We start from the raw sequence: 12,272 nt of genomic DNA on the forward strand, positions 1-12,272 counted from the left end.
TTACAGCTAGGCCTAGTTCTAAGTGTTTAATCTGTATTAATCTCAGTAAGCCTTTGCCATTAAAAAGGGAAATATAACAAATCTGATTGTGAAGCCAAAGAAACTAAGACTTAGAAAGAAAAGCTAATGATTGGCCCTAAATCAGTCAGATTCCAGAATGCTAGCCCTCGCTGCCATGACATAAGACCATCCAATTGCCTTCTGGATGTAGAACTGGTGTTTCAGGTGAAAGCAGTCTGGCTGTCCTTTTCCTAAAGAAAGTCCATCTGTAGCTAGGCTCTTTTTCCCTCTTCCCCAAAAAACAAGTAAATTGAAGGATAGAATTACAAATTTCCCAAGTTTTAAAAAAAAATATACCTGGAATGATACCTGGTCAGATAAATGTCTACCCCAGTGGAGATATATGGAGATTTCCCTACACAATCAACCTATCTGGAAATCAAGTCTATCTTCACATTAAAAAAAAAAAATCTAATGCAGAACTGGCTGCTTTACTTTTCCTCAGGTCATCCTGGCCATACTCAGAGCACATAGAAGACTTGGCATAGAAGACTTGACTACACAAACACAAAATCTGAATCTCAAGAGATAATCCTACAGCTTCTCCCAGCGTCAAGTCCTTGCTTACCTTCCAGACCTCTTATACTCTTTTTTGTAGGACCTTTCCAGAGATGGTGATCTTCGGTTGTCCCGGTGCCTGTGTCTCTCCCGTTCCCGCTCTCTTAAAGAAATTAATACACAAAGCTGTTAGCAACAGAAAGACTCAAAAATACCATGTCTTCACTAAGTTTACTTTCTAAATAAATGGACCATATCTAAGGATTTTTAAGGCAATACTGATTCTGAGGTCTTTTATGCTTCCTTAATTTATCAGAGAAAAAGGAAAGAAGCTGGGTGCTAGTCCTAGCTACTCAGGAGGCTGAGCTCTGAGGATCATAGTTCAAAGCCAGCCCAGGCAGAAAAGTCCATGAGATCTAGTTCCAAAAACTATGAACCATCAAAGAAAACCAGATATGGAGCGGTAGCTCAAGCAGTAGAGTGCTAGCCTTGAACAAAGACGCTCAGGGATAAAACTCAAGATCCAGGACCAGTACCAACAAAAAAGGAGGCTCTCTGTAGAAGTTCACTTGACAACTGTTCATGTTTTCTTTGAAGAAATTATGCTTTAGACTAAGTAATAAAGGAATTTTTATCATATTCTTGTAATTAGCAAATTCTTGCTTATTTAAAGGGCTCTCCTATTGATTTCTATGCATCTATGAAATAAATACAGAATAAAACCTTTATAGTAAAGATTAGGATAAGGTTCTATTTAAAAAAAAAAAAAGTAGTGAGGGGATGGGCATCAGTGGCTCATGTCTGTAATCCTAGCTACTCAGGAGGCTGAGATCTGAGGAGCAAGGTTCAAAACCAGCTCAAGCAGGAAAGTCCATGAGACTCTGATCTCCAATTAACACCAAGAAACCAAAGTGGAGCTGTGGCTCAAAGTAGTAGAGTACTAGTGTTGAACACAAAAGTTGAGGGACAGTGCCCAGGCCCTGAGTTCAACCTCCACAACTAACCAAAATAAAGAGCACTGAATCCTTCTCTTACACACAGTGTAGTTCTAAGCTACGAATAATAACCTGCCATAACACAGTCAACTGACTGCTGTTTCTTTTTTTTTACTTTTTATTTACTTTTTATTTGGAGTTTCATTCTTTTAAGTAAACATAAACAGTATAATCATTTTTTAAGAAAATACCATAAATGTAGACACTGGGTTTACCTTCCATAAATATAAAAATGAGGATTTTTTTTCTGAATGAGGAATTTTTTAAACCACCCAATGCAAAACTGGAATACAATAATTTCTGAGTCTATTTAATAAGTACAGTGAAGATCTAGGGAAAAGTCTGAATTCATGAATCTGAATCAGAAGTTCAAAACTAAGGACGTAAACCCCCCTCCCCACCATTTACAACAAATACATCCATCCAGACCACAGGCTGAGCATCCCTTAGCTAAAATGCTGGAACCAGAAATGTTTGAGGTTTGGGGGTTTTCTGGATTTTGGCATATTTACGCAAATCTTACCAGTTGAATATCTGAAATATGAAATATTCCGAATTCCAAAATTCTTTGACAGTGACATACAGCTCTCAAATAGCTTTATATTTTGGAGCACTTTGAATTAGATTATCAGATGAAATACCATCAACGAAAGACAATAAAATGTCTGAACTCAAAAGCATCCCCAAACTTACATCCAAATGGAAAAAATGTTAATATGGTGCAATCAAAACTGCAGTAATTGCTTAGAAATTAAGACTCAAAATTATTTCTCACTTGGAGATTCCCCCATTCTCAAGAAAGATTCCTTTTAACAATACATAACCTTCTGGTGCACACCACCTGTCCAAAATAAAACACACAACTTGGAGACCACATTCTCTGACTGATGAGTTTCTAAGACAATAGTTTCCACTTAGGTAGTAATCTCTATTCTAGAGATTTAAGTGGATGATAGCATGTGTCAAAACTATAACGTAATTTATAATGACATAGATGCTAAAAGATAACTGCCTATATTTTTAAAAAAAAAGAATACATGGAGGATAATTTTAAGTTTTGATGCTTTTTAACAGCTAGCCAATAGGATTTTACTTTTTAAAATGTATTTTTTTAATGTCAATATTGGGACTTGAATTTGGCCAGGGCAGTGTCCCTGAGATTTTTTTGTGCTCAAGGCTGACACTCTACTTCAGGAACCATAGCTCCACTTGCAGATTTTTGGTGCTAATTAGAGATCAGAGTTTTACAGACTTTCCTGCCCTAGCTGGCTTTGAACTGCAATCCTCAGATCTCAGTCTCCTGAGTAGCTAGAATTACTTGTGTAAGCCACTGTTGCCTGGCAAGAATGATACTTTTAATGATTGTTCCTCTAATGGGCAGAAGTTTAAAGTCCAATTTGGACACCAGTAACACTGTGAGTCCGTTTCAAGCATTAAGCACAGAATGCTAGCTCTACGCGCTTACTGTTAACAGGTCATCCATGGGGACTCCTACAAGGTAGTAAGTACTACTCAGCTGGGCAAAGCCCACAGCATGCTTCCTCGTCACTGTAGAGCAGAATGCACAGGGTATACACCGACAGCTATTTCCTTTCCCATCTCCTGGAGTCATCTTGATCGCTCATGGTATCCAATACACAAACATACACATCCACTTCTTTTTTTTTTTTTTTTGTCGGTCATGGGGCCTGAACTCTGGGTCTGGGTGCTGTCCCTCAGCTCTTCAGCTCAAGGCTAGCACTCTACCACTGGAGCCACAGCACCACTCCTGGCTTTTTCTGCTTATATGGTGCTGAGGAATCAAACCCAGGGCCTCATGCATGCAAGGCAAGCACTCTACCACTGAGCTACTTTCCCAGCCCCAGACATCCACTTCTTAACAAGACTTTTTATGAAACAGTGCACTCTTGCAGTTGATATTCAACCATGGTTGAAGAAGGAAAATGAAATTTGCAAAAGGTCAGATTCATTGACACTAAGGATAGAAACAACAGAGGACAAGACTACAGAATCTGCATAAACTTAACACAATGTGTGCAAATGTGAGGAGTTTCAGTGTTGCTATAATTTATGTGTAAGTTATAGCAGGGCCTCATGTGCCCCAAATTTGACAGAAACATTGTATATATATCACAGATAACTGACACTCCACTGGGACTCCAAAGGCTGTGGCTGTACCAACAAGGCAGCTGCAGGACAATATGCCCTCAGCACGTTATAAAACACTTCCATTCTAGTGAAAGAGCAGCTGAGGAGGACAGAGGTTCTTCACAGGTAAGAAGTCTCGTTCAGGAGAGATAACACGTAGTCTCTCACAGCACCTGATTTACTAGGAGACATTCCCCAGTGTATGGACACATGTGAGTTTCTTCAAATAAACACAGAACTCACCGTTGAAGTCTCAGTGGAAGAATTTGGGATGTATAGCACAGCCCTGATGACTGCTCTAAATGAGAGGGGAAAGAAATGCTACCTAAAGCTTTTGCAGCATCATGCTGTCCCAAAGACAGTTAATAGCAATCATTTTAGCTTTTGAAGGCAACTATTTACAAACTCTTTCACATTGATTCTCACTGTACAATTGTAAAATAAACTGTAACATGTGCCAAATGGTTCATCACAGAGTTATGAACTGTCTAGAAACAGCAGTTCAGGCTACAAATAGATTTTTTTTTTATAAGGCTACAGACTCTCAGCCAGCCTAGCCTACCAGAAATCAGTCACCTCTACAGGAAGTTCCCTTCCACCTTCCATTAGGCCACAGAGACAGAAAGGCACAACATGCCTTTCTGAACATGCCTTTCTGAGCAAACCAAACCTTCTGAGCAAACCAAACACTCTTCACAACAGAGAATGACTACTGTCATTTACTGACAAAATATTTGGTCTGAATCAAACCAATACAGCCATAAGGAAAATAGGCAAACCAAATTGGGAATGGATTCCTATCCTTAGATTGTATATATACAACAGAAGGTAAACCCACTCTACAAACCCACCAAGTATAATGGCTGGCTTGGGGATCTTCACTACATTTAACACCAAAGTCCCTAAAATGAATAAAGGTAAACACAAAAGACAATAAACACACTCAAGGGGAAAGAAAGCAAAATGCCATTTCTACTTGACAACCAGAATACCTCTAATCTTCATGGACACAGAGTTCATTGAAGGTACCAGTTCAACACAAAACAATCGTTTTGTGTCCTTTTACTTTTCAGTGCAAACCAACGGTTCTTAGCTTTCTGACCTAACAAACTCATACTCACTTCTTTAAATATCTGCTTTAAATTTTTCCGAGAAACACATATGTAAACATAAAATTTTGCATGTGAATTCAGTTTCTAGAAGCCCATCTGGAATCCCAGTTTTAAGAATGACTACTTAAGGGCTGGGATATATAGCTCAGTGACAAAGTGCTTGCCTACCAAGTACAAGGTCCTGGTTTCCATCCCCAATACCAAAAAAGACCAAAACAACATAGTTTAAAAAAAAAAAAATGACTGTATGAACTGTGTCTTGTACTAACAAAAAATAAACCAAAAACCCATAAAACTCATAAACCTAGAATAGAATGGTTCTTTCCCTTCCCCCACCCACCCTCTACCTCCCTTTGGGTCCTGGGGCTTGAACTCTGTCTAGGTGCAATCCCTGAGCTTTTTTTCTTTTTCTTTTTGCTCAAAGCTAGTGCTCTTTTAGTAGAGCCATGAGTCCACTTCCAGCATTTTGGTGGTAAACTGTAGTCTCATGGACTTTCCTGCCTGGACTGGCTTCCAACTGCAGTCCTCAAATCTCAGCCTCCTGAATAGCTAGGTTTACAGGTTTGAGCCACTGGGACCCAGCAACAATGATATTTTTTTAAACACAATTTTGCTAAGATGACTACATTCAGTGGCAACAAAATAGGCTAAAAGCTATTTTGCAAGAGGTAACCTGGACAACATGTAACTAATCTTACTTCATTTTGTAAATAAAGCCAGACAGCAACAATGTTCAAGGCACTTTACCCAAAAAACAGAAAGAAAGAAAGGAAAGAAAGAGAGAAAGAAAGAGAAAGAGAGAGAGAAAGAAAGAGAGAGAGAGAAAGAAAGAAAGAGAGGGCTGGGAAGGTGACTCAGTGGTAGAGCGCTTGCCTTGCATGCCTGAGGCCCTGGGTTCGATTCCTCAGCACCACATAAGCAAAAAGAAAAAAAGCCGGAAGTGGCGCTGTGGCTCAAGTGGTAGAGCACTAGCCTTGAGAGCTGAGGGACAGTGCCCAGGCCCAGAGTACAGGCCCCACGACCGGACCCAAAAAAAAAAAAAAAAAAAAAAAGAAAGAGAGAGAAAAAGAAAGAAAGAGAGAGAGATCTCAAAGCAAGTTCTACCTGAACTGTTTTGATTCCTGATTGATAGAAAACACATGCAGGTCACCAATTCCAAGAGAACTCAGATTCTGTAACCAGAGGATGACGTTCACCTGAGCACAACTAGGTCTTCCATCACACCAAAAGCCAGCGCCAGATCACTCATGCCATGGATCACCGGGGAAATGTCAACCGTGTTTAAGCAGAGGTTTTATTTAAAAAGGACTTCTGGTGGATTCCGTCGTTTTCCTGACCACCTATCCAAGCGCATCCCTGTCCTTTTACAAATGAAGCCGCGCGAGCTGGCTGTCTGGCTTACAGCAGGACGTGCGCCTCGACCCTCCGGACGGCCCGCGGTGGATCACGCGCGCACGCGCGCGCAGGCACGCGCACGGGTGCGCGCCCTCACCTGCTCCGCGCGCGCGCGCCCTCACCTGCTCCGCTCGTAGCTGCGGTGCCGCGGCGGCGGCGTGCGCCCTCGGTCGTACTCGGAGCGGTAGCGGCTGTCGGGTCTCCTCCGGTCGGGGCTGCGGCCGCGCTCCCGGCGCTCCGGGGACCGATGCCTCTCCCCGCGCCCGTGGCTGTGGTCTCGTGGCCGGTGATCGTCGTAGTGCTTGAGGCGCTCCGGGGAGCGGCGCTCGCTGGGAGCCTTGGGGAGCGGGTAGGGAGGGAGGTGCCTGAAGTGGGGGCTGCTGCTGCTGCTGCCGCTGTTGCTGCCGCCGCCGCCGCCGCCGCCGCCGCCGCCGCAGGCGCTGGGTGGGAAGGCGCCGGGGCTGTTCTGGAAACTGTGGAAGCTGGGCGGGGGGAAGCTGTGGTGCGAGTACCCCGGGGGGTACTGGTAACCGACCTGCTGCGGCAGGACGGGCGGCGGCGGCGGGTGGGGCACGGAGGGCGGGGGCATCATGAAGGGGAAGGTGCCCTGCCCCGGGGGGGCCCCGGGGGCCGGGGGGTTACTCGGACAGGGCACGGGCGGGGGCACGGGCGGGAAGCAGGGCGGCACGGGGAAGGGGTGCCGCATCTGGTGGCCGGGGAAGGGGGGCCTGACGGGGCACGGGGGGAGGGGGCCTTGCGCCGACGGGGGAGCGGGGGGCGGGAAGGGCACAAAGTCCGGGCGCGGAGGCAGGAAGTTGGGGGCTGGAGAGTTGGAGAAGGTGGCGGAGGGGGCGCTGGGAGGTTCGTAGGGGTACTGCGCGGGCGGCTGCTGAGGGTGAAGCAGCCTCAGGTTCTGGGGTCTGAAGGCCGGGGCCGAGGGTCTGGCTCCAAGTCCCCGGCCCCGGGGACAGCCTCGTCCCGGGTGGAACGACATCCTGTGACTGCGTGAGAGGAAGGAAGAAGGAAAAAGTTAATTTAAAAGGGCGGGGGGGGGGGGGAAGAAGGGAGGGGGGGAGGGAGGGAGGGAACCCCCAGTAAACAGGGATTGATAAATGCCCACCATCCCCCTTAGTGAGGCGGCGCTCATCCTTACTAGCTTCCTTCTAGTATCTGAAACTCTTTATGGCCAATAAACTGCCCTGTCTCAGTCACCCAGCATCTCAACGACTTTTTCTTTTAATAACCTAAGTTCCTCTTCTGTGCTCTACAGTCACCAAACTCCTGATGACAGCTCCATCTTAGAATTACCTAACGAAGTGAACTGTTTACCAATACCTAAGTGGGCAGACAGGTGCACATCTGAATTCCTTCACAGGTTCTGCCAAGACATCTCTGGTGCATTCCAGCAGCCAGTTCACCCTTAACTGCCACACAGTCTCTCTAGGCAACCTTCCTGACATCCTGATCCCCGGACAGACACAGGCAACAAGAACCTTGCCCGCTACCAAACGGAAACACCAATGCCACAGTAGAGCTCTCTCGCTGGTTCTGCCAATTCACCAAGCCTATTTGCATCTAATTTCATCCTGCACCAGTTCCTTTGTCTTGATTAAGCCTAGCCTGCCACACTCTGGATCCCATCCCCAAACGTCCTGAAATCCATGGTCATTTTCCGCCAGCTTATATGTGGAGCTTTTGATCCCAATACCCCTTCCCTGGTGGATGATACTGCCTCTGTGTTCTTCCTTCCTCTCCAGCTCTTTCTCCTGGCAGTCTTCTGTGCCAGCTCCTATTGTGCTAGGAGATTTCTACCTTGTAGTATTCTTCTTGGATCCAGCCTGGAAACCTGCTCATCCTCTTCTAAAATGACTCTACCTCTGGCATCACTTCAGTGACCACCCAGGTATCAGTTACCTCTCTGCTCATCAACTTCAAAGCTCTACTAGATCCAGAATGCCAACTGCCAATTCAACCTCTCTCCTTAACTCAGGATCTCATCCCTCCACAAATACAACTTAGCATATCTGAAAAGGAATGAACGGTCTTCCCCTCTAAATCAACATTTCCTTTCTTTCTCAGTGGTTCCTATCCCAATAAGTGAAGCAATGTATTGATCCTCAAGATATGAACCAGGGAAATCATCTGAAAACATATTCTCCATCATTTTTTATTACAAATGTATTCTAGGATGGGCATGGCACATAATTATAATCTCAGATACTCAGGAGGTGGAGACAAAAGTTTGTGGTTAGGGGCTAGCCTGGGCAAAAGTTAACAAGACATTATCTCAAGAACAAGTGAGGTTGGGATGGGAAGGTGGCTCAGTGGTAGAGCACTTGCCTTGCATGCCTGAGGCCCTGGGTTCGATTCCTCAGTACCACATAAGCAAAAAAAAGAAAGCCGGAAGTGGTGCTGTGGCTCAAGTGGTAGAGCGCTAGCCTTGAGCTGAAGAGCTGAGGGACAGCGCCCAGTACCAGAGTTCAGGCCCCACAACCAGACCAAAAAAAAAAAAAAGAACAAGTGAGGCATGGTATCACATGTCAGTAGTTCCACTACTCTGGACGCAGATGTAAAAGTGCCAGGGTTCAAGGTCAAGCTGGTCAAAGGGAACACAAAACTCTAGGGGGAAAACTAAAAGAAAGACTCCAGATGCTGGGTGCCCATGGCTCATGCCTGCAATCCTAGCTACAACTGTGATCTGAGGAACGCAGTTCAAAGCTAGGCCAGGCAGGAAAGTCTCCAATAAATCACTCAGGAAACACCGGAAGTGGCGCTGTGGCTCAAGTGGTAGAGTACTAATCTTGAGCACAAAGAGGCACAGAACAGCACCCAAGGCCCTGAGTTTAAGCCCCAGGACCAGCAAAAAGAAAAAAGACTACAGATGTAGCTCAAGTGGCCCTGAGATTAATCCCTGGTGCCAATATTAATTATAACAAATAAAATTGTGACTAATTAAGCAGGACAGGGTTCTGGGATATTGGGGCTTGAATTTAGGACCTTGAGCTCATTTGACTTTTTAGCTCAAGGCTAGCATTCCACCACTTGAGCCACACCTCCATTTCCAGCTTGTTCCTAGTTAAATAGAGATGAGAGTTTCTGGGGCTTTTGCCCAGGGCTGGCCTCCAACCATGTTTCTCAGATCTCAACCTTCTGAGTAGCTGTGCTTACAGACATATGTCACTAGTGCAGAGCTAGTCTGACATGTTTTTTGTTCTGGTCTGTGTAGATCCCTGTCTACCCTGTACATGAACTTCCTTTGTATGGTACCACTACTGAAAGAATGACTATGCTTACCACTCTTTCCATGTAGCTAAGTCCTTTTGCTCACTATAGCCTAACACCTGCTTTGGCCTCTTGCTCTGTCCTAAGCAATTGCCAGTCCTCTCACACCACTCACCATGTACTGCCTTGCATCATGATATACTGTCTGCATATGTCACATCTTCCACAGACAACATAAGTTCTACAAGACAGAAAGAATATTTATAAACATATTTTCCAAACTATAAGTGCTAGAAAACACTTGTGCATTTATCTTAGTACTGATTTTAAATTCCTCAATGTACTTGCCCATGAATAAAATTAGGAGCATAGTGGACTATATCCAAGTTTCCAAATAAATTTCTACATGTCATTACTACTTGTATCATTAATTCAAAATGATCAGTTGCTAAAAAGACTGAAATACAGTCATAATCCATCCTTCACTTACTAAAAGATTAGGAGGAAAATCCTTTCCTCTGACCCCTCTTCTTTCCTCTCCTCATTCATTGTAAAATACAATAGGCATGGGCCACAAACAGCAGTACCAGGTTCTAAATCCCAACTACTAGATGCAAGTAGAAGGATACTGGTTCAAGGCCAGCTTGGGCAAAGGTAGTGTAGACCCTATCTGAAAAAATAAATAACCTAAAAAGCAAAAGGACTCAAAGGGCAAACACAACGCCCTGAATTCAATTCCCTATGTATATCAAATAAGGTAAACAGAAATCAAACATAAAATCACAGTGAAGCTAGGCACTGTAGCTCACACCCGTAAACGTAGCTACTCAGGAGCTGAGATCTGAAGATTACAATTCAAAGCCATTCCAGGCAGGAAAATCCATGAGATTCCTATCAAAAAGCCAAAAGTGAGTTGTGGCTCAAGGGTAGAGCACTAGTCTTGAGTATAAACGCTCAGGGACAGCACACAGGCTCTGAGTTCAAGCCCCAGGACCAGCACCAAAAATAGCAACATTAGCATTCAAATTCAAATATAACTGTATAATAGTTTTATTAATACAGCAGTTTACTTTTATCTTCAACACTTCCCATAGTAGAGTTTTGTAAACAGACTTTCCAAATACTTGAACTTTTAGCAAAATATTATACAAAAAAAAGCTCATTAAGTGAAAAAAAAATATAAAAATATCTTCTAAAATCTTTTTAACTCAAAATCTATGAATAGTCTAGATTTTCAAATGAGTCACAAAATAATTTCAGATTACTGAGCTTTAGCAATTATAAGTTTAGTAAATAGTAGATGCCAAATAATGTGATTAATAGATTATTACTCATTTCTGCACTGTTAGGATTAAATGTGGAGTCCACAAGTTTACTAGTTGCCAAACGAATCAAAGCCACTTATAATTTCTAAGGCCAACAGGTCCTTCTGGGCTTATTTTCCAATACATCTCTTACAAAGCCCCTCCTCCTCAGGTTTTCCCAAATAGCATAGCAAGTGGTAACATTCAACTTCTCCTCTGTTCCCAAGTCTCTCAAATGCCACCTCCTCTACAGAGTCCTTCCAGATTCCCTTTGGGAAGTAATTCCCTGCTTAGCTGTTACCTACTTTTTTCCCAGTACTCACCAGACACTGCCTCCTATGATGGTCATGGGTGCACAAGGCTAGCTCCTCCACTAACTAGTTCATTACTTCTTGATAACATGGGTTGGTTTGCAATTATTTCTGTGTCCTTCACAGTCTCTGGCCGAGTAGGTAGTCAATAAATTGTATTGTCTCATCGATGCAACACAGCCTGCAGAACTCAAGTAGCTCAAAACTTCACACACGAACTTTTCTTAAACACAATATCCCCAACACTGCAAGAAGTAAAAAAATAAAACAATATAAAAGTAATGTAGCAAACACAAGGAAAGAGGTTTGTGTGTTCAGGGCCTAAGGGAACACAAAGAGCTTCAGCATTCTGAAGCTAGGGGTGAACAGCAGTTAGGATAATTAAGATTCTTTGATAATGTGTAATAATTGAACACTCGCTAGCAGACCGTCCTGGATGGTTCTTTTAGAAAGCCTGATCATGATATTCACAGTCAGAGTCAGATGTGGAGGCAATCTACATCTGTGTTGTAGATACAATCTGTAATCCAAAAGTCAAGGGACAGCACACTGGCTAATGGCAAAGTAAATTATTTCTGTCTCTACCCACTCCTAGGTTGCTATTTTGAAAGCAGAAAAGAAGAAACTGCGTTGCAAAGTGTGACTATGCTTTTACCGAGAGCCCCTTCCTCCCGGGTGGCTCTGCATCCCCGCCACCTTCGCCAGATGATCCGTGACTTCGAGTTTACATCTCCCGCCAGCCTGTGGCCCCCACGAGGCAAGCGCTGAGCTCCCGGTCCCGCTCCTTTCCAGGCCCCTGGTGACCCCAGGGCTGGGTCACCGCGTGCGCCCCACAAATGAATGAAAAGCATCGTTTTCCACGGCTACCTCTCCGCGGGATCCAGGCCCGGGGGTCTCTCGTTTGCCCTCCGCTGTAGATCTGAACAAGGAGCTGCAGGATCCCAACTCCCGGACGCCCCAGCCCTGCGCCCAGAGCTCCAGCCCTGCTGAAATCCGGACACCGGGACACACTCAACCCGGCCAACACCTGCCAAGCGCCCCGTTTACTTACCAAAGAGCCGCGCGGTCACCATCGGAACGAAGCCCGGCTGCGATCGCGACCGCCAAGACAGTGGCGCCGCCCGCGCCTCCGGAACAGGAAACCGAGGGAATTATGAAGCAAACCTGAGAAAGCTGGGCCCAGGGAGGGGGAAAAAAACCTCTTGAGCTCCTGCAGCGCCTAGTGCA

The 12,272-nt window shown here is 44.7% G+C and overlaps 1 protein-coding gene across 2 annotated transcripts in view; it reads right to left on the bottom strand.

The window, feature by feature from the left end:
- Nucleotides 1-12,187, bottom strand: part of Drosha (drosha ribonuclease III) — a 127,510-nt gene extending 115,323 nt beyond the window's left edge. For both annotated transcript variants that reach the window (XM_042690511.1, XM_042690510.1), the window contains exons 1-5: nt 12,097-12,187; nt 11,058-11,290; nt 9,606-9,671; nt 6,331-7,209; nt 629-721 (exon numbers count right to left, since the gene is read on the bottom strand). In XM_042690511.1, coding sequence (XP_042546445.1) covers nt 629-721; nt 6,331-7,209; nt 9,606-9,625 — 992 coding nt within the window. In that variant the 5' untranslated portion in view covers nt 9,626-9,671; nt 11,058-11,290; nt 12,097-12,187. The remainder of the gene's footprint in view (nt 1-628; nt 722-6,330; nt 7,210-9,605; nt 9,672-11,057; nt 11,291-12,096) is intronic.
- Nucleotides 12,188-12,272: the final 85 nt, after the last annotated feature.

This window comes from Dipodomys spectabilis, unplaced genomic scaffold, assembly GCF_019054845.1.
Source record: "Dipodomys spectabilis isolate Male_0828 unplaced genomic scaffold, ASM1905484v1 ptg000138l, whole genome shotgun sequence".
NCBI classification, from domain to species: Eukaryota; Metazoa; Chordata; class Mammalia; order Rodentia; family Heteromyidae; genus Dipodomys; species Dipodomys spectabilis.